At 48.5% G+C, this 23,263-nt stretch overlaps 1 protein-coding gene across 1 annotated transcript in view; it reads left to right on the top strand.

The window, feature by feature from the left end:
* The window catches only part of Mitf (transcription factor Mitf), a 349,582-nt gene that overhangs the window by 43,515 nt on the left and 282,804 nt on the right, over positions 1 to 23,263 (top strand). Inside the window, exon 2 of the mRNA XM_070538246.1 lies at positions 3,728 to 3,959. Within this exon, the coding sequence (XP_070394347.1) occupies positions 3,728 to 3,959 (232 nt within the window). The remainder of the gene's footprint in view (positions 1 to 3,727; positions 3,960 to 23,263) is intronic.

Here is a 23,263-nt window from a genome sequence, read left to right as displayed (position 1 = left end):
AGCCAGACGTGATTTCAGTTCAGTTATATCAGCAATGGTTTGCCTTTGGGTATCTTCAATTGCCGACAATATAGAAATAATTGTTGCCTGTCCTTCGAGCAACTGTTCATCTGTGCAGTAGAAGGCCCTGGATTTCTTTCAACGTCTCCCTCGCACAATAGCAAAATAATTAAATAAAAGGCAAGCGCTTCGAAACAACAGGAACTGCCATCTGCGATTTACCGTGCTTGACATTTTGCGATAATAGCACTTCAAAGACAAAAAAAACATAATTGAACAAGTACCATATTTAACAGTGAAAAAAGTGTGCTTAAATGTATTTTTCTTGTGCATTTTGTTTTCTTTGTATTTGTTACCCACTCTTGTGTAATACACCCAATCCTGGGGGCCTTTAAGGTAATAAAGTGAACTCATCCTCGTCGCCTCGTGGCGGCGGGTCAATGGGGGTGGGACGCATGATAGGCAGTCCATATCAGAGTGCTTCCATTGGGACTTCTATACGATGGTGATGTCAAATTCCTGGAGTCTGATACTTCATTGTGTGAGGCGTCCTGAAGGGTCCTTTAAATTTGCCACCCAACACGAGCCATGGTCTTGTGACTGTGAAGGGCTTTCCCTGTAGGCAACGGTAGAAATTTGTGGTAGCCCTAATGATGGCAAGCCATTTTTTTTTCCAGCATAGAATAAATGGCTTGCGCTTTTGACAGTGACTGGCTAGAATAAGCAATGACTCTGAAATCCGTATTTCCTTTTGACTAGGAGGCGCTGAGGCCTTTGTTACTTGCGTCTGTGTGGATTTTGGTATTGGCATCATTATCGAAGTGGGTGAGTACTGCTGGTGACTGCAGGCATCATTTAAGCTCTTTGAGTGCTTCAATTTGCGGCCTTTCCCACTTGAACTCAATGTTGGACTTTGTGTGATATGTTGATGGCTCGGCAGTGGGTGAGAAGTCTTTGACGAAGCGCCTGTAACGTGCACACAGTTTAAGGAATCTGCACACTCCCTTGTCAGTGGGCTATGTAAAGTCAGCAGTGGCAGATGTCTTCTGTGGATCAGGAGAATTTCATCTATGTATGTGCTCGTCATGCCCTTGCTAAAGTTTGTCAGCCTTACTTTTGCTTTTTCTTTGTCCAGTCAAATGATTTCTCTTGCGACACAAATTTCACAGTCTAACAGTAGATGTTGGTCGCCCTGAACAACGCCTTGTACATCTGCTGGTGTTTAGATGCCGACGGAAATGATACTGGATAGAGGCGGGACGCTGACTTGATCTTCTAGCACACTCAAAGCATGGTGACTCAGAAAACTCTCCAGTGGTATTGCTTGGTCATTGGATAGCATTATCGACTTGGAATTGAGGTCGATGATCACGCCATGTTGGTTCAGAAAGTCCATGCCGAGAATTACGTATCACGAGCAATGCTGGAGGATAACAAAGGTCACAGGGTAAGTCTGGTCATGAGCAGGAATTCTTGCCGCGCAGATTCCAATTAGTGTTGTCAGGTGTCCTCCAGCTGTCCGTATTTGAGGGCCTTCCCATGCAGCCATAACTTCAACTGGGTGGCGAAGGGCTCACTCATGATGGAATAGCCAGCCTCTGTGTCCACTAAAGTGGTGACTGCATGCTGTCTAGAAGCGTGTCGAAATCGGTGGTTCTTGGTTCTGCAAGTGTTGAGGAACTTGTGGGAAACTTCTTTGTGATCCAGCAAGCAGATAAATCTGCCAAACCATCTTTTGCTCCATTACAACCTGTCGAATGGCCGTTAACACCATGGGAAAGTTAGCCATAGACATAATACGCCCTCTTGATCGTGGTCCACTGTATGCACGTTTTGCTTTGGTCATGGTTGACTATCATTCCAAGTGATCCGAAGTTGCTTTTATGCCTTCCATCACATCCGAGGCCACCATGCGCAGTCTCGTGTCCATATTCAGTAGAGAAGGATTTCCTGATGCCATAGTGGCCGACAATGGACCACAGTTTGTTTCTGCACAGTTCGAAAACTTCCTTAAATAAAGAGGCATTAAGCATATCTTGTCTTCTCTTTACTACCCACAGGCAAATGGCCAGGTAGAAAGATTTAACTGTTTCCTTAAAGAGTTCATACAGATTGCTATTTTGGAGTAGCGAGACCTCAGGCTTGCGGCTGCCCCCACACACAATCACGGCGCTATAGTGGCGTTCGCATGCCCTCTCATGCACAGTTGCGCCTCTAGCAGCGGGCGCTGGCGTTATATGAAACTGAGGCGGCAGTTCCGTGGCCAGAAAAAACATGCACAAGGACTGGAAACGTATCTTTGGGCAGCTTGGTTCTGCAATATTATGCCCAGCGCATAACTGGAGGCAGTAGCAATCAAAGAGCACCCATCCTCATCTCCTTCTGTGTTTTTGTCTCCCGCTACATATTAGCAATAACCTCAGCTCTTTCAGATGCACAGTGCTCAGCGATTGAAATGCAATTCTTGGCCCGCTTTGTAGCTGGCACTTCTCGTGTCGCTGGGGAGTGTTGGATGATCACTGGAGCACCAGATGCATTCACACTGTGTCACAGAGGCTTTCATTCTGTGCCACACTGCATAAGCTTGCTCTCCCTAGCACCAACTGATGGCGCAAAAACCACTGTGCGGGCCGAGCATCACTCTTGAATTGCCTGCACGCCAGTGTCCCCTTTGTTTCTTAAGGGATCCCTCACCAGGTCAGGGAAGTTTGAACTGACAAGCGCAGTGCATACATTGCGCGCTCACGATCATGTTTGCTATGAATTAAATTGGTATGTGCTGTAGAAAGAGTGAAATTTCAAGCTAAATGCCATTTGCCTTTCTCTTTGCGTGCACTGCTCTCCAAGACGGGGATGACTTACATCAACAAGTGTGCCTATGTACATGTATGTGCTGCGACGTTGCTCGTAGTGACTCGTGACACTTGGAGAATTATTCAAGGCAACATTTGTTGTTTGTGTAATCTGTTGTTTCAGTAGACGAAAGTTTGGAGAAATAATATGTACAAACTGAATGTCTGTGTGTGTTTGTTTTACTTCGGACCTCAGCAAGAGAGATGTCCATCTGTTTCGTCTGCTTGTTCCCACATCTTGCAGTCACGCATACTGAGACTGAAACTATGTCATTTTCTACCATGTTCCAGCACACGATCATGCTCTGTGATCTGCTTGCATCTGCCTCAGTGCTCGTGACTGTGGCACTGACTTATGCCACTAGTCAGGTGTTCTCGGGCATAGTGTGCAAAATCCTGCGCTGTGCGAAACGAGACAAACGCAACAACTCATGCTTGCGACCATGAGTGGAACTGTGCCCTGCATCAAAAAAGTGAGTGAGAAAAAGAAAAGAAAGAGAAAAAAAAAGAAGTAGCCATAGCTCATGACACATACGTCATGCGATCCTCCAGCACGAGTATGGGAGAATGCAGGGAAGGAATTTTGCTTGTGGAGGCTAGACGGGGCAAGTGGAGAGAGTGTCCTTATTAGTGTCGATGCTCACCTCGTGAAATAACGGGTTAGTGGCACTGCAATATTTATATCTCGGCTAATAACGAACCAGTTTGAAAAATTCTTTCATTAGAACGCTGCCTAGAGGGCATGTTACGACTTCCAGCATATAACCAAAATTGGCTATGGGCCCTTTTAGAGGGCTGTATACTATTTCATATTGTACACACAAACTAGACCTGCTAAGTTGTGCTTTCTGTACAATATGCCTTTCTTTTTCTAGTGGTGCTGGGCATGGAGGTGCTGGCGGAAGCACCAGAGGCATCGTGCACTCACGTCCTCCGGTGAGCCGCACCAACCTGAAACAACAACTGCAGCGTCACCAGGCGGAGCAGGAGGAGCGGCGTCTCCGCGAGTTGCTGGGGACGCCCCGGCAACCCTCGTTGGCCATCTGCGTTCCGGGCGTGCCTGACACCATCCCAGACAACATACAGGTGCCCACACAGGTGTTGCAGGTGTGTTTGAATTATTGTCTTTTGCACCTGCTTTTAGCATCATATATTCTTCAAACAAAACAGCTGAGCTGATTTTTTGCAAGGGCTCTGAAACTTGTGTAATACTCGTTGGGGAGCTAGTTGATGCATGTTTCCCGTCTCGCTTGCTATGTGTTGTCTTTTTCGGTGCTACAACCCTCTTCTGGAAACTCTGAAACTTGATTTACCAGTGTAAAATTCAGTAGAGAGGACTCAAGATACATGTAGGACAAAGACATATTCAACTACTACGCAGCAAATATTTTAGCGTACATGAAAAGCAACCAGGGAACACACATAATTAGTACTGTTGTCAAGCATAAATAATGCGCACGTAAATGAGGCATCGATTTGCTTGAACAGTCTTTTTCGACAAGACGATGTGTGCCCCTAGGTTGCATGTGTCAGCGAATGCTGGAGAGCTCGTACACCCCTTAGAGGGAGTTACATGTGCCTGCACAGCAGTGCAGTACACACATCCCTATTCAGAAAAAATAAAATTTATCTGTCATCTGCATTGGTTACTTTCATCGTCATCATCAGCCTATTTTATGTTCACTGCAGGACGAAGGCCTCTCCCTGCGATCTCCAATTATCCGTCCTGCGCCAACCGATTCCAACTAGCGCCCGCGAATTTCCTAATTTCATCGGTCCACCTAGTCTTCTGCCATCCTCGACTGCGCTCCCCTTGTGTAACCTGCCCATTACATGACCTGCCCAGCACCATTTCTTTCTCCACGGTTCGTGCGGTTCCTTGAAACCCTTCAAAACCCTTGAATTTGAAAAGATTGTTTTCAAGGCCTTGAAAGTCCTGGATTTTTTGCAGATCCTTGAAAATCTTTGAATTTCTTAATGAATTTCCTAAATTTTTATTTTTAATAAACTTCCAGTGATTGTTCTTGATAAAATTTCAACCAACCTGAATTCCTGCTGCAATTTTGTTAAAAATAAGGTGCAAGTTTCATACAAAGTCAAGTAAGCACATGCCTAGCAGACGCTCATGAACGTCTAGCCAACAATGACGCTGGCTTGTCCATCGTTTCCTCTTACCCATTTCCTGTGTTACTTTCCAGTTGAGTAGAGAAATGGCCGCCACTGTGTGTGCGGTTGCGTGGTCGAATCGTTACATTTTGTGCATGTTTAGCACTTGCGTGTGCAGTTGTATCGTCATGTTTTGTGCACGTGTAATGCTTATGCATGCATATGCGGTTCCATCGGGACAGTTGGTGCACGGATAGCGCTCATACGTGTATGTGCGGTTGTATAGCGAGATTCAGTGCACATGTAGTGCTTGGGTATGCATGTATGGTGGTGTCGTGACATTTTGTGCATCTGCAGCGTAGTGCGTGCCAGTAAACGTGCATGCCAACAATGCCCAGAAAATGCAAATTTCACAGGTCGTGGCTCAACAACGACAACTAGTGGCTTGCGCCCTACATGTCAAATCCGTACAAGGCAAAATGCAAAGTTTGCTGTAAGTGTTTTGACGTCACTGCCATGGGAGAGTTGGCACTAAAAAGCCATCTAAAAAGTGCTAAACATAAGGAGCACATGCAAGCCGCCAGGAGTAGCGGCATGTTAAGGAGCTTCGTGACGATATCTGAATGTCAAGCGAATGAACCACGGCCAGCGCCATCGCAGTCGTCAAACTCGATGGATTTGTGCAGGAAGCACGAACTTGTGATGGATGCAGAAATTCTGTGGGCATTGGTTATAACATCGCACTATTCATATCGTTCGTCATCACAGGTGAATGAATTATTTAAGAGGATGTTTCTAGACAGTGAGGTGGCACAATCTTTCACATGCGGAGTGCAGAAGTGCTTGTATATCGCGTGCCATGGTTTGAGGCCATTCTCTCTCTGTGGTGGGAGATAGAGAACAGCGACTACTACGTTGTCTTGTTCGACGAGTCTCTGAGTGAGAATTGCCAACAAAAGCAAATGGACATTCATCTAAGGTACTGGGATGCATCAGAGTTGGTAACCGTACGCTGTTTCACATCAGTGTTTATGGGCCATGTCAGGGCTGAAGACCTGCAAGAAAAACTGCTTGGTGCCTTAGGACCACTTCCGTTACATAATATAGTGCAACTATCAATGGACGGACCCAATGTGAATCTCAAGGCATTCAGAGGCCTGCAGGAGCACCTACAGAACTATCAGGTGAGGTGCTTAGACTTGGGCAGCTGTAGCTTGCACACTGTGCATAATGCCTACAAGGCAGGTCTTACAGCAAGCAAACGGAGCTTGGACATTTTGCACTCAAGTGTGAGTAGGCTGTTTCTTGATGCACCTGCCCGAAGAGAAGACTTCGTAGCTGTCACTGGACAAACTCTGTTTCCCTTCAGCTTCTGTGCACATCAGTGGATTGAGAATGTTTCTGTGATAGAGTGGGTTCTGCTCCTCTGGCCTGACGTCAAAGAGTATGTGGAAGCGGCAAGAACCAAGGAAGTGAACCTTCCCAAGTGTGCTTCTATTCAGAATGTTTGTGACTTTTTCTGTGGCCCACTAGGCGTAGCAAAGCTCAAGTTTGCACTTGCTATTGAAATGACCCTCCAGCCATTTTTGACACTTTCAGACAGATAAGCCAGTTACATTCTTTTTGGCAAAGTACCTTGAGAACATTGTCGTAAATCTGCTAACAAAGTTTCTCAAGTCTTCTGTTCTCTGTTAATCTTCGGGAGGCCAGTGATTCCCACTGATGGACTTTGAAGATTTAAACAACCATGTGCCACTCGAGAAGATAGATGTTGGTTACACAGCCAAGCAGCTCCTTAAAAGCCTCAAAGTAAGTTTGAAAGCTGCATTTGCATTTCACATGCAGTGCAAGCAGTTACTTCTAAGTGTCACAAAAAAGATCCTTGAGAAGAGCCCCCTTCAATATCCCATTGTGAAAGGCCTCTCTTCACTAGACCCCAGGCAGATGTCATCGAAGCCGGATGAGTGTCTGGAAGGCTCAAAGAAAGTTCTGGATGCACTCATTTCAGCAGAGAGAATCTATGAGCATTCAAGGGATACTGTGCTTGCACAGTACACAGTTCAAACTTGAGTTTCAGCTATTTGAAAGGAGCTCGCGTACACTTGACAAGTTTTTCTATGAACTTTTAAACGTTGGCTCAGCATATGCTGAACTTTGGATTGTTGTAAAACTGCTGCTTACACTTGGTCATAGCCAAGCAAGTGTAGAGAGTGGATTCAGTGTGAATCGCCAGGTTTCAGTAGAGAACATGAAACACGTGTCTCACATTTCACAGCGCATTATCTGTGATCCTGTACACGTAGCAGGTGACATTTTCAATGTGCCCATCACAAAGGAATTGAGAGCATCTGTGGCTTCTGCAAGAAACCAATACCGTGCCTTTTTAGAAACACAGAAAAAGCAGAAGTGTGAAGATGCGAAACAGAGGAAGAAACGCATTGATGAAGAGATTGAAACTCTCAGAACGAAGAAAAAGAACCTAGAGACCGCTGTTGCAGAATTGACAGCTTCAGCAGACTCATACACAGAAAAAGCGGAGGCAACCAGTGACCTGACTTGCATCGTCAAATCGAACAGCTTTAGGAAGACTGCCAAGAACAAGCAGCAGAAGATCTTGGACATCGACATAAAAATTCAGAAGCAAAATGAGGCCACTTAAGGACTGAGTGAGTGTTTGCTTGGTTGATCTTCTTTAGCTAATAAATGTTTGCACCTTCTGACACACTGACAGTGGTCGTCCGTGTAACTCTAACAGTGATGAGAAGTGGTTGAAAAAGGAAATATCTGTCTTATTTGGATTTCTAACAGGGAATGTGGTCCTTGAAAATCCACACACAGGGCCTTGAAAGTCCTTGAAGACCCGTGAATTTTTGTCATATACACCAGCATGAACCCCCTTTCTCTTAATGTCAATTAGAATATTGACTATACCCGTTTGCTCTCTGATCCATACCGCTCTCTTTCTGTCTCTTAACGTTATGCCTAGCGTTGTTCGTTCCATCGCTCTTTGTGCGGTCCTTAACTCGGTCTCAAGCTTCTTTGTCAATCTCCACGTCTCTGCCATATATTTCATCACCAGTAATACTGCAGCGGTGGCATAGAGGTAGAGCATCCGCCTCACGTGCAAGAGGACTGTAGTCCAGATCCCGGTGCCGCGCGATTTTCCACCGGATTAAAGAAAGAAAATTCGCGTGTTGATAAAATTGCATAAACAGCCCTGGATTGTGGCATGATCCCGGTGACCAGAACCGGTAACGCACTCCCTCACCAGAGCAGGATTGGCTACCCTGGTGCAGTACTTGGCCACAACCTCCTGTGTGAATACAACAATCAAACCCTAACCCTCAGTCCCCAGCAGCTGCGAAGCAACTGACCACGGCAGCGGTCAGACTTGTGAAACAGCAGAGGGTGCCAAGAATCCTTGATTCCAGACAAGGCCGCCTGTGGAATCTGAACCTGGCAATGTTTAAAGCTAGAACATTATCTAGTGAGGTGAGTCTAGCAGTGCTATTGGAGGAATTAGAGGGCACTAAATGGGATATAATAGGGTTCAGTGAAGTTAGGAGGACAAAAGAAGCATATACAGTGCTAAAAAGCGGGCACGTCCTGTGCTACACAGGCTGAGAGGAGAGACGAGAACTAGGTGTCGGATTCCTGATTAATAAGGCTATAGCTGGTAACATACAGGAATTCTATAGCATTAACGAGAGAGTGGCAGGTCTTGTTGTGAAACTTAATAAGAGGTACAAATTCAGGGTCGTACAGGTCTACGCCCCTACATCCAGTCATGATGACCAGGGAGTCGAAAGCTTCTATGAAGACGTGGAATCGGTGTCGGGTAAAGTCAAAACAAAATACACTATACTGATAGGCGACTTCAATGTCAGGGTACGCAAGAAGCAGGCTGGAGACAAGTCAGGGGGGGGATATGGCATAGGCTCTAGGAATAGCAGGGGAGAGTTATTAGTAGAGCTTGCAGAACAGAATAATATGCGGATAATGAATACCTTCTTCCGCAAATGGGATAGCTGAAAGTGGACGTGGAGGAGCCCGAATGGCGAGACTAGAAATGAAGTAGATTTTATACTCTGCACTAACCCTGGTGTCATACAAGATGTGGGCGTGCTCCACAAAGTGCGCTGCAGTGGCCATAGGATGGTAAGAACTCGAATTAGCCTAGACTTGAAACTGGTACATAAGAAGCCGATCAATGAGTTAGCGGTAAGTGGGAAAATAGAGGAATTCCGGATCAAGCTACAGAACAGGTATTCGGCTTTAACTCAGGAAGAGGACCTTAGTGTTGAAGATATGAATGACAATCGTATGGGCATAATTAAGGAGTGTGCAATAGAAGTTGGTGGTAACACGGTTAGACAGGATGCCAGTAACCTATCACAGGAGACGAAAGATCTGATCAAGAAACGCCAATGTATGAAAGCCTCTAACCCTACAGCTAGAATAGAACTGGCAGAACTTTCCAAGTTAATCAACAAGCGTAAGACAGCTAACATAAGGAAGTATAATATGGATAGAATTGAACATGCTCTCAGGAACGGAGGAAGCCTCAAAGCAATGAAGAAGAAATAGGAATAGGCAAGAATCAGATGTATGCGTTAAGAGACAAAGCCGGCAATATCATTACTAATAGGGATGAGATAGTTCAATTGGCTGGGGAGTTCTATAGAGATTTGTGCAATACAAGTGGCACCCACGACGATAATGGAAGAGAGAATGGTCTAGAGGAATTTGAAATCCCACAAGTAACGCTGGAAGAAGTAGAGAAAGCCTTGGGAGCTATGCGAAGGGGGAAGGCAGCTGGGAAGGATCAGGTAACAGCAGACTTGTTGAAGGATGGTGGGCAGATTGTTCTAGAAAATCTGGCCACCCTGTATACAGAATGCCTCATGACTTCGAACGTACTGGAATCTTGAAAGAACGCTAACATAATCCTAATCCATGAGAAAGAGGATGCCAATGACTTGGAAAATTATAGACCGATCAGCTTACTGTCCGTTGCCTACAAAGTATTTACTAAGGTAATCACAAATAGAATCAGGAACACCTTAGACTTCTGTCAACCAAAGGACCAGGCAGGGTTCCGTAAAGGCTTCTCAACAATAGACCATATTCACACTATCAATCAGGTGATAGAGAAATGTGCAGAATATAACCAATCCTTATATATAGCTTTCATTGATTACGAGAAAGCGTTTGATTCAGTCGAAACCTCAGCAGTCATGAAGGCATTACAGAATAAGGGTGTAGACGAGCCGTGTGTAAAATACTGAAAGATATCTATAGCGACTCCACAACCACCGTAGTCTTCCATAAAGAAAGCGACAAAATCCCACTAAAGAAAGGCGTTAGGCAGGGAGATACGATCTCTACAATGCTATTCACAGCGTGTTTACAGGAGTAATTCAGAGACCTCGATTGGGAAGAATTGTGGACAAAAGTTAATGGAGAGTACCTTAGTAACTTGCAATTCACTGATCATATTGCCTTGCCTAATAACTAAGGGGACCAATTGCAATGTATGCTCACTGACCTGGAGAGGCAAAGCAGAAGGGCGGGTCTAAAAATTAATCTGCAGGAAACTAAAGTAATGTTTAACAGTCTCGGAAGAGAACAGCAGTTTACGATAGGTAGCGAGGCACTGGAAGTGGTGAGGGAGTACATCTGCTTAGGACAGGTAGTGACCGCAGATCCAGATCATGATACTGAAATAATCAGAAGAATAACAATGGGCTGGGGCGTGTTTGGCAGGCATTCTCAGATCATGAACAGCAGGTTGCCATTATTCCTCAAGAGAACAGTGTATAACAGCCATGTCTTACCAGTACTCACGTATGGGGCAGAAACCTGGGGGTTACCAAAAGGGCTCTACTTAAATTGAGGACGACGCAATGAGCTATGGAAAGAAGAATGATAGGTGTGTAAGGAAGTTTATTGGACGAGTCTAACAAACGGGCGGTAGCTCGGAACAATGAGCAGGGAGAACAAGATGGCGGTGTTCGAGCACCGGTCTCGTGCCCTCCACTTTTAATGATGATTGGTATGTCATTCTCTTCCTTTCTTCATTACAATTGTCCCCGTCGAGAAAGGTGGAGCCATCTTTGCGATCTAACAGGTGGGGACAAGAGGGTCGAAGTACGGCTTGAGGCGGTCTACATGAACAACATCACGTCCACGTTGCTGACGGTCGCCTTGCAGTGTAAGAGGTTCAATGACATAGTTTACGAGGGAAGTACGCTTGACGACGCGGTAGGGACCATGATAATTTGGGAGCAGTTTGGACGACAAGCCAGGGGCGCAGGGTGGTACAAGCAGCCACACAAGTGCTCTAGGAGCGAATGTTGCGGCAGGAGAGTAATCATCATTGTGGGTGTTTTTCTGGCGTTGTTGGTTGGCTGTAGTAAAGTGCTTGGCTAGTTGTCGGCAATCTTCAGAGTAATGGGCGGCTGCTGACACGGGCGTGCACTCTGGGCATCTGGTGCGTATGGCAGCACCGCGTCGATAGTGTGCGTCGGCTGGCGACCGTTGCTAGATATGGGGCTGTTTCCTGCGCCTACTTCGAGGTCTGGAGACCATATCGAATCGCGCCACTGTTAAGTAAGGAGCGCAGAAACACGGAAAGCACATTCCAGAGGAGCGCACGTGCAAACAAGTTGAAGGGCCCGGCTACTTTGTTCGCCGCCGGTGGAGCTATTCAATGCTTGACTCTTCCAGAAAGCGAGGGGATAGCCCGGCACTGTTCCAGGTAACGTGAGTCTCGAAGCCAGACGGCTGTGAAGTACCGGGAAGGCCTTAGAGCGTCGCACCGGCCGCCTTTGAAGAGGGCATTTGCAAGCCAGCGAGGCCATACCGCCGGGAGTAGGGGGCCCTCGGACACTTGGGGCCCAAGCGTCGCCCCCCCCCGTCCGCCTTTGTGACAGTGCATAAGTCAGCATCGTAAGTCAGCAAGGCAAGACCGCAGGGAGCCGCCGGGTGTGACACCACCGCTCGGGCGCCTACGATTGGCCAAAAATGGCGTCATCTGAGCGGACTCTCCCATTGGCCGAACATGACGCGTCTTGCAGACCTCGAGGGGTTTAAAAGACGCAAACCGGGAGCAGCAGAAGAGCATTCCAGGATTCGTAGAGCATTCCCGGATTCACCTCTCTCGAACTTGTTGCCGCGGGTCGCAGCGTCCGAATTGCTGCCGGCCCGTAATGACTGTACGACTGTTCATTGACGTCTCACTGTAAATAATGTAAAATAAACCCTCCCAAGTTTTTTCATCCCGAAGTCCGTCCTCAACTCCTACACCGTACCGAAGAAAGAAGGGGTAAACCCAGTTGTGACTTGCGTAGCGGTGTTATACGCGTATGTATACGCGTATGTATACGCGAACCAGGTCCCAGTTTGATTGATCAGATGCAACATATGTGTCGCAAGCATGCCCAGTGTCCGATTAAACCGCTCAGTGAGACCGTTCGTCTGAGGGTGGTAGGCAGTACACGTCCAATGTACAATGTTGCACTGGTGGAGAAGTGCTTGAATTACATCGGAGAGAAATAGGCGGCCACGGTCACTGAGGAGTTCGCGAGGAGGACTGGGCCGAAGCACAAAACGCATGAGGATGAAAGAGGCGACGTCCTGTGCTGTCGCCCTGGGAAGAGCAGCTGTTTCGGCATATCGTGTAAAGTGGTCGACAGCAATGATAGCCCATCGGTTTCCCGCCGTGGTCAAAGGTAAAGGTCCATAAAGGTCAACTCCAACGCGGTCGAATGGGTGGTCTGGGCATGGAAGGGGCTGCAATGAACTTGCGGCAGGATGCGGTGTTTTTTTTGCGTCGCTGACACTCGTGGCAGCCGCAAATTAACTTGCTTACAAAGCGAAACATTCCGCGCCAGTAGTACCTTTTCCGTAAGCGTTCATAGGTCTTGAAGACACCGCCGTGAGCACACTGCGGGTCGGAGTGAAAGGAAGCGCAGATTGTAGAGCGCAGCGTTCTGGGGATAACTAGGAGCCACTTCCTACCATCTGGCGAGTAGTTGCACTGGTACAAGAGGCCATCACGGATGCTTAAGTGCGAAGCTTGGCGTCAAAGTGTTCGCGTGGTCGAAAGAGTGGGTGCCTCGGATAAAACGTCAAGAAGCGAAGCGATCCAGGGATCGTGGCCCTGTGCAGAGGAGACGGTGGCGACGTCAAGAGCTGACAATGGGTGGTCTATAGTGAATATGGACGCAGTTTCGGTGGATAGTGGTGACCGCGACAGTGCATCAGCATCGGCATGCTTGTGTGCGGAATGATATATAACGCGGATGTCAAACTCTTGAACTCGAAGAGCCCAGCGGGCAAGGTGACCTGACGGATCCTTCAACGAAGACAACCAACATAATGCATGATGGTCCGTAACTACATCAAACGTGTGGCCATATAAGTAAGGGCGGAACTCGACAAGCACCCAGACTATTGCCAAGCATTCTTTCTCGGTGACACTATAGTTTGACTCGGCCTTAGTGAGTGTTCTGCTGGCGTATGCGACGACATACTCTGCGAACCCAGGCTTTCGTTGCGCGAGAACAGCTGCGAGGCCGACACTGTTGGCGTCTGTGTGCACCTCAGTTGCAGCCGTAGGATCGTATTGGCGCAGTATACGTGGTGACATCAGGAGATGGCGAAGGGTGGAGAAGGCTTGGCCATACTCGGAAGACCGTGATGAGATATTGGAGGCGCTGCGTAAAAGTTGGGTCAAACGCGCAATTATAGAGGCGAAGTTGCGCACAAACCGACGAAAGTAGGAGCATAACCCTATGAAGCTTCGTAACTGCTTTAGAGTCGTCGGTTTGGGGAAGTTGGTCACGGCACGTAGTTTAGCTGGGTTCAGAAGCACACCGTCCTTTGATACGTGACCAAGAATTGTAAGATTTTGCGCAGCAAAGCGGCACTTCTTCAGATTTAGTTGCAGCTGAGCGATCTTTAGACACGTCAGGACATGGTTGAGGCGTTCGAGATGGGTTGTGAAATCTGGCGCAAAGACAACAATGTCATCGAGATAGCAGAGACACGTGTGCCACTTCAAACCCTGCAGAACCGAGTTCATTATGCTCTCGAAGGTGGCAGGCGCATTGCAGAGGCTGAAGGGCATGACATTGAATTCATATAGACCGTCAGGCGTGACGAAGGCCGTCTTTGAACGGTCGGCCTCTGCTAAAGGCACCTGCCAATACTTGGAATGCAAATCTAACGACGAAAAAAACTCGGCACCTTGTAGGCAATCAAGGGCATCGTCAATTCTGGGTAAAGGTACACGTCTTTTCAAGTGACCTTGTTCAGGTGCCGGTAATCCACGCAGAAGCAAATCGATCCATCCTTTTTTTTAACGAGAATCACAGGGGATGCCCACGGACTTTGTGAAGGGCAAATAACGTTGCGTTTAAGCATATCATCAACCTGGTCGGTAATAACTTGACATTCCGCGGTGGAGACGTGGTAAGGGCGTTGTCGCACTGGCGAGTTGGAGCCGGTGTCGATGTAGTGAACAATGGTAGAAGTTTAGCCAAGGGCACATTGGGCAACATCAAAAGAGTCGCGGAACTGGTAGAGCAGCTGGAGAAGAGCAGAGCGTTCAAATGGTGACGGTCCACCTGCGATCGACGAATCGACTAGGTCGGCAGCTGGTACATCAGAAGGAGTAAGAGCACTGATGACGTCGAGGTTGCGTCGAGCTGAATCTTGCTGCACGGAAAAAATTTGGCCGATATCAATGGGTTGCACGCATCCAAGGGATTCACCTTTAAGCAGTCTGATTGGATATGGAAGAGGATTTGTGAGGCAAAAGTGCTTGTTCCATTCAAAATAAAGAAGGTCGAATAAGGCAGAAGAAGTGGCTTCCGACTTAGAAGAAGGCTTGATGGTTCAAAGAATGCAGCTTCATCACATATGCTGTTGCAGAACACGGGGAGCAAAACAGCTGCTGTCGGCGGAATTTCTGTGTCTTCTGTGACGACTATTTTGTGTGCGGCTTGATGAGCGGGGTTGTAGTACTGGTCACATAACGGGAAGAGCTCAAGTTCAGATCTGGCAAAATCAATAACGGCGTGATTATACGATAGAAAGTCCCACCATGTATGATGTCGTGCGAGCAGGATGAAAGGACGATAAACTCAACAGTGTAGCGCTCTTTAGCTATAATAAGTCGAGCAGTGCAGGCAGCTATAGGCCGAACAGGGTCTCCATTCGCTGTACGTAAGGGCATCATCTCAAGAGGCGTGGTCACCTTCCGAAGCTTGCGGCAAAGTGTGGTGTCTATAACAGAAACGGCAGCAGCGCTATCGACAAGAGCATATGCACGGGTGCCTTCTACAAAAACTTTGACAATATTCGACGGCAAAGTTCGAGGACTTGAGCATTTTGACAGCGCAGTCAAAATGCTCACGAACTGCGGGGGCTAGTTTCCCTCATTTTCAGAGGCTGGTCGACAATGCATGGGCGACAAGGAGCGGTGACAGGGTGAAGGTGAGCGACGAGACGTGGTTTGTGGATCGTCAAGTGAAGACGTGCTTGTTTGGGGACCCAGACTTTCATAATGAGAGCGGGGACGATCCATGTAGTTCGGTGAACGGGCTTCTGAGTATCCTGGCGCTTGACGGCAGCAGAATCGGGTGATATTACCAGGGCCGCCACATGCAAAACAGATCGGCCGGTTGTCGCGCGTCCGCCAGGGATTTGCAGAGATGGGAGTAGCCCATGTCACGGACGGCTGAATCGGGGCTGCAGCATACGACACACGATGGGGCGGTGAGGGCTGTTGAAGCTGCTGCCGCTTTACTACCTCAGCGTAACTAAGAGGCGCGGTGACAGGTTGCTGCTGAATGGGCACCGGCATGGCCTTGGAAATCTGCTCTTGAATGACGTGTAGAAGCACGGGAGCCAACAGGATAGGTCGCTGCAGTTGCTGCTGCTGTGGGAGCTCCTGACGCGGAGCAAACGGCAGGAGAGACAACTAATGATCTACCTCCTCACGCACAAATGAAAATTTGTGCGTGAAGGTATGACTGGTCAGGCATGATGTCCAGTGCAGCGAGTGGTTGATTGTACGTCTGAGATGAACGTTGGGTGAGAGCCTGCTGCCATCTCAACTCGTCATAGCTGCGGTACAGAGTTACAACTTCAGACACAGTGCCAGGAGACTTCGCAAGAAGCATTTGAAAGACATCGTCATCGACGCCCTTCATAATATGCTGTATTTTGGCACTTTCGCTCATTGAGGCATCGGCGCGCCTGCAGAGATCGATTATGTCCTCAATATAGGTGGTAAAAGTTTCATTCGGTTCCTGTGCCCGTGTGCGCAGCCGTTGCTCGGCGCATAACTTCCGCACGGCAGGGCAGTCGAAAACGGCAGATATTGCCTCCTTGAAAGCAGACCAGTTTTCAAATTCCGATTCGTGGTTCGTATACCACAGCTTTGCCACGGCAGCCTAGTAAAAGTTCGTGGTACTCAACATAGCAGCGTCATCCCACTTGTTGGGTCCACTAACTTTTTCGTAGGATGACAGCCAGTCTTCGACGTCCTGGTCTTCCGTACCCGAAAATACCGGGGGGTATCGCTGGCGAACCGGGCCGGGGCAAACGGCGGCCGGGAGAGGTGGCGGCTGTTGGGCTGCGTCAGCTTGCATGGTCGAATGCAACGTGCGGGGTCGGAGTTCCAGAGTGCCAGTGAGGTGCGTACCCAGCACTATCCAACAAATATAAGGAGGTTTATTGGATGAGTCCAACAAACGGGCGGTAGCTCGGAACAGTGAACAGGGAGAACAAGATGGTGGTGTTCGAGCACTGGTCTCGTGCCCTCCGCTTTTAATGTTGATTGGTATGTCATTCTCTTCCTTTCTTCATTACAGGTGTAACGTTAAGGGATAAGAAAAGAGCAGATTGAGTGAGGGAAAAAACGCGAGTTAATGACATCTTAGTTTAAATCAAGAAAAAGAATTGGGCATGGGCAGTACATGTAATGAGGAGGTGTAGGGGTTGGAGGACGGACTTCGGGATGAAAACCAAACTTGGGAGGATTTATTTTTCATTATATACAGGGAGGTGAGACTCAAGTAACAGTCGTACAGTCATTACGGGCCGGCAGCAACTCGGACGCTGCGGCCCATGGCAAGAAGTTCGAGAGAGGTGAATCAGGGAATGCTCTGGTCTCTCTGGCATGCTTCGTTTAAACCCTTCGAGGACTGGAAGTCGCGTCATGTTTGGCCAATGGAAGAGTCCGCTCAGATGGCGCCATTTTCAGCCAATGGTTGGCGCCCATATCGCGTTGTCACACCCGGCGGCTCTCTGCGGTCTTGCCTCGCAGACTTGCAATGCACTTCTTCTAAGGTGGAGAGGGGGGGGGGGCGCTCATGCTCCATTGTACGAGGGCCCACCTGCTCCCGGTGGTACGGCTCCGCAGTGGTGGCAAATGCCTTCTTCAAAGGCGAAGAGGGGTGGCGATTGGGCTCTATTGTCTGAGGGCCCCTTCTAATCCCGGCGGCTTACGAACTTGTTTGCAAGTGTCCTGCCTCAGGAATGTGGTACCCCTGCTTCTGCATTCCTCAATTAGCTGTGCTGCGATTCGAAGTGGTTTGGGGAACTCGAAGTAGCCTCAGGAAACGGCGCCATATCTAACAGCTCGTCCTCGCCCCGGTTGTTCTGAATGGCCGGTGAACTCAATTCGCTGGCTATGAGGAACGCTGAAAGAACCTGCAGGGTATTGGTGTCGAGCCTCGTTTGACGAATTTCGGGATCCTGGGCCCTGGAGAACATACGTCAAACAAACAAAACAACTCAGCGCTGCCCCACGTGTAAGCGCAGGCTCTTCACCCCTGACTCGCCAGGCTATTACTGAGTGAAAATGAACCCTGATCTTTTATTTCCCCAATTTTGACAAAACAGTTCCAACCACCCTTCCAAACAGCTATCCATTTCTCCTCGAACGCCGACAAGACCACAGTACTATTGTTGTTGCAAAACAAAGGGTCGTTGACGATGCAAACAACAAATGAAAACAGCCGAACATAACTTAAGTGGCCTAACTACACGAACAGCATGTTTCCAATCTATCGCAGTGGCGTACTTATCGCACGTAATGGTGCCACTGAACAATCTGGTCAACCTCACAAGCACGTAATCACAAGCGCACTAGCATTGTGGCCACTAAACAAAACGCGTACTTGCGTTGTAGGCAAACTTTTCATTTACGCTTACTCACGTTTCATCCCTGAAAGTCCTACAGGACACGTGACTTAAATGAACACTTACACTTGCGGGACTTACGCACTCCGCAAAACCCTTAAAATAATGCGTCTTTTAATAACTCGTTCCACGCATACCTATCAGAGAAGTCAGAATACGGCTGCCCTCAACACACACGAGCAACCCAGTCATAAATCTGCTTCCTTCCGTCCACACAGGACATGCGCTAATGGAACTAACAACGCCTCTCCGTGCAACTCATGCACTCACTGAAAACTACGCGGTTAACCTTAGAAAAATCAAAAACACATAAAAAGAAAGAAGGTTAAATGACAGACACGCGCGTTACGATAGGCTTCTCAACAATAACCTTGTCCTTCAGGTTACTCATTCACAAAGAAAAAAAAAAGCCTATTTACTCATTAACTAACACTCGCGAGACTACATGTTTACACAAACCTCATCTTTCAAATCTTGAGCTTCTCAAACGAAAACACGAACAAAGCTCAAACCTCACACATTGAAAGAAATCCTAGTAATCTCAATTCGCGAAAACATTCCGATGCTCAAAATAAAAAATAAAACACTACATTTCTACGGAAGCGCCCTTGGCCTCCCTTTTCCCGATTGCTTACGACCGACTCATACTTTCAGTCGTACGCGAGGTGGTCGCGGTTTCAAAGCTACTCTGGCTGCCGAGGAACTACAAAAGGGCTGACTATCAGCTCCCCCAAGACGTTACGGTCTCCTGCCAATTTGCGTCCTGGCGCCCCGCTTTCCTCACAAACTCGATTCACCGCGTCACTACTCCCCACCTGGTCTCGTCGTGCCACCTTGCGTTTCTTGGAACTGCACGCTGAGCTTTGAAAAGAACTACGGAACGACGAGGAGATTAACTGCCCCATGCCCTTTGTCCGCGTCCGTGCAGAACATGCTTCGCGGTCCCCCTTTGACCTGTGGCTCGAACGTTTAGGACGCATCAACATCGTCAGTGACGACCGCACCTTTCTTCTCCTCGCGCCCTGCCCATTTGGGGTTCTCGCCATTTTTGGCGGCGCTACATTAGTTACCGTCTTTCGGTCTTTACCGCACTTCTTTTTACGGCGCTTTCTGCTTGCACTCGTTTTCATGTCGCCTTCTCGTGCCTCGTGCTGGCCGGTACACATTTCGTTGGCCCGGATCGGTCTCTTACCCGCACAGTCTGAGTGATTTACATTTAAATCAACACTCTCTCTGCCTCGACTGGCGGACAGCTCAACCGACTCTGGAACAATGCAGCAGGCTTTACTCGAGTTAGACAACTCGCACTCTTGCGAACTGCCCTCTGCTACATTGCCCAGCTCACGCTGTGCATCGGCACACAGCCCGTCGGTATCGATCGTTGTCTCAGGCGCACAGTGCGAATGATTAATAACTGAACCATCCCTATCTAGGCTATCTAGACTGGCGGAGAGCCGCACCGATCCCTGAACAATGCAGTTGTTCTCTCGTGAACTACGGAGCTAGCCATCCCGAGAACTACTCTCAAATGCATCGTCCAGTTCGCACTTCACTTCTGCACGCACATCTGGCTCTACATGGGTGCTCGCGTCTGTCGCGTCAACAGTACCCTTTTCTTCGCTAGCAACCTCGCTAACATTACCAGCGACGCACACGCGTGGTAACTGTGCCAATTTGTTCGCAGCTGGCCTAGCTGTCTCTACAGTCATCTGTTGGCACAGCACCTCGTCGCTCTCCTTGCGGCCTTTAACGGCCTCTGTTGCCACTAAGGCATCGTTAGCAGCTAGCCTTTTCCCTTCACTTATCAATCGGCAGCCAATCTCACAGGCACTACTCTTCTCGTCGGCTTTTAGCGAAAGTCCGCTAGACACTTCCTCATTCTTTCGCTCTGTACTACCTACAGAATTCTCAGACAGCCGTTGTCTCTGTGCCAATAACTGATCACAATACTGTATCTCTTTGATCAGTGCTGCCTTTTCTCTCTCATACTTTTGCTCCCGCTCAAGCTTACGTTCCTGATACTCACGTTCGTAACGCTCACACCTAAGAGTAAGTTCTTGAAGCTCATGCTTCCGTTCATTCTCGCGTTCTTCACGCTTACTCTCACTCTTAAGTTCACGACGCTCTCGAACACGTACACGACGCTCATGCTCCCGTGGCTCCTGTATCACCTTCCAAGCAAGCTCAATGCTTTTGCCATCATTGCCACTATCGTTAATCGCCTTTATGATAGCTGGCGTTTCCATCCGTTCGTCCGCCTCAACTCCCAAATCGTCGCACACCAACAACAAGTCTAACCTCGTCAACCTTCTAAGATCCATGGCAGCTGCCCCGACAGGTGGTTAAAACTGTTTTCCTTAATTAATTTGTGCAAACACACAATGCATCGAACTCCCGATTCCCAGAACTATCAAAATGAACACACAACATTTGAGTCTGGCGAATCATAAGGAAAAAAACCACGCGCTCACTTACGGTTGCAGCACCCTGCCATCCGGTTCATTCGTCCGCTGTTCCCGGTTCCTCCGGACTCCCTGGGTCGAAGGCTCGCTCCTTCTTCGCTACTCCCAGTTTCTTCGGACCTCTTTCGACGAAGGCTCTCTCTTCTTCGCTCTTCCCGGTTCCTTAGTATCTCTCTCGACGAAGGTTGATCTGTAGCGCTGCCACCAGCTGATGCATTCGGAGGCGATCTCACCGCTGCCAACCAGATGTAGGGGTTGGAGGACGGACTTCGGGATGAAAACCAAACTTGGGAGGATTTATTTTTTATTATATACAGGGAGGTGAGACTCAAGTAACAGTCATACAGTCATTACGGGCCGGCAGCAACTCGGACGCTGCGGCCCGCGGCAAGAAGTTCGAGAGAGGTGAATCAGGGAATCAGGGAATGCTCTGGTCTCTCTGGAATGCTTCTTTTAAACCCTTCGAGGACTGGAAGTCTCGTCATGTTTGGCTTATGGGAGAGTCCGCTCAGATGACGCCATTTTCAGCCAATGGTTGGTACCCGTATCGCATTGTCACACCCGGCGGCTCTCTGCGGTCTTGCCTCGCAGACTTGCAATGCACTTCTTCTAAGGTGTAGAAGGGGGGGGGCGCTCATGCTCCATTGTACGAGGGCCCACCTGCTCCCGGTGGTACGGCTCCGCAGTGGTGGCAAATGCCTTCTTCAAAGGCGAAGAGGGGTGGCGATTGGGCTCTATTGTCTGAGGGCCCCTTCTAATCCCGGCGGCTTACGAACTTGTTTGCAAGTGTCCTGCCTCAGGAATGTGGTACCCCTGCTTCTGCATTCCTCAATTAGCTGTGCTGCGATTCAGAGTGGTTTGGGGAACTCGAAGTAGCCTCAGGAAACGGCGCCATATCTAACAGAGGACTGGATTCCAAGGGAAGGGAAGCGTAGCAGGGGGCGGCAGAAGGTTAGGTGGGCGGATGAGATTAAGAAGTTTGCAGGGACGACATGGCCACAATTTGTACATGACCAGGGTAGTTGGAGAAGTATGGGAGAGGCCTTTGCCCTGCATTGGGCGTAACCAGGCTGCTGCTGCTGCTGCTGATGATGATGAAAATGCACTGATTGTACACCTTCCTTTTCCATGATAATGGGAAGCTTCCAGTGAGGAGCTACCAATGTCTGCTGTATGCGATCCAACCCATTTTAATTCTTTTATGAATTTCCTTCTCATGATCAGGGTTCCCTGTGATTAGTTGACTAGATAAACATACTCCTTCACAGACTCTAAAGGCTGACTGGTGATCCTGAACTCTTGCTCCTTTTCCTGGCTATTCATCATTATCTTTGTCATCCACATATTAATCTTCAACCTCACTCTTACACTTTCTGTTAAAGAGACACTAAAAGTTACAATTAAGTCAACGTGGACTGTTGAAATACCATCCCAGAAACCTCGAAACGCTTGTTTCGTGCCAAGGAGAGACTTAATTTAAGAGAAAATGCATTCTGAAGCGTCCGCGTACCTCTAGCGCAGTTCAAATCGCCCGCCCTCCGATCGAGGAGTACTGACATCATGGTCTCATAGTGACATTGCGCCATCGGTGAGTAGAACGGCGTCCGCAGACGGCGCTACGGCTTTTCTGCGCAAAACGCAAACGCGCGGCCAGAAACAGAGCCAAGAAAGAGCCAACAGCAGAGTGAAAGGGGGAGTATGGTGGCTAGCGGAAGGAGAAACGCGAGACCATGGGGCTCTTGCATTGCCTAGGGGGCGCTGCAAGAAAGGTGCTAAAAAGCGCCCTCCCTAAAATGGGTCGTACCAAGCTCGGTCGTCTGCTTCGGAAAGCACGTTTACAATATGGACCTGCCACTTTCGGTTGTATTGTAGCACGGCCTGCTGCGTATATCGGGCGCCGAAGATTTTTTCAGGGGTGGCACGCTGCGTAAAGGCAAAAAATTATGCAGTGCCGAATACGTGTACGCCGTTCAAGAATTAGGCGGCGAAGTTTTAGCACGGTGTCAATCGCAAGTGAAGTGAGTTGCGTACGAAGTGGAACTACAGGTAAGGTTTACACGCTAGCTGCTAGATTCAGGCGCACAAACGCGAGGAAATGCGTGCTATAAATGAATCCACAGCAGCGATAAGCAGACATCATGTGTACGGAACTGCTCGAGCACACGACGGTACTTGCCACGACGTACGAACTGCTCGAGCGCATGATCGTACGCGCTGCGACGGCAGTGGTCTTTCGACATATCGCCAAACGGCGGGCCTCCTGCAATCTTTGTTGACTGCATGCCGCTAAACTGATGCAATGGTTATGAGCTCGCACGTACGTGCGAATCGTGCTGTAGCGCGAGCTTGTGCGCTGCTCACTTGATGTAGCTTTTAATGACAGCACTCGAACATCGATGTGCTGCAATCAATACTGCCTTGCTGCGCTGCCTCAGCGTGCTGGCTTGAGATCAAGGATGAGCGCATTTAACTCTCTTAACCTGTGCTGCTCGTAGTGGAGTAGTGAATTGTCATCGAATGAGCTCGACCATTTGTGCTCATTTGCACACACTTCACCACTTCGCATCGGTCGAATTGTTAATTGTCGCTGTGGCCGGGTCTTGAATCGTGAATTACCAGCCATGC

Source organism: Dermacentor albipictus, chromosome 5 (genome assembly GCF_038994185.2).
Source record: "Dermacentor albipictus isolate Rhodes 1998 colony chromosome 5, USDA_Dalb.pri_finalv2, whole genome shotgun sequence".
NCBI lineage: Eukaryota > Metazoa > Arthropoda > Arachnida > Ixodida > Ixodidae > Dermacentor > Dermacentor albipictus.
This window is presented reverse-complemented; position numbering and strand designations above follow the sequence as displayed.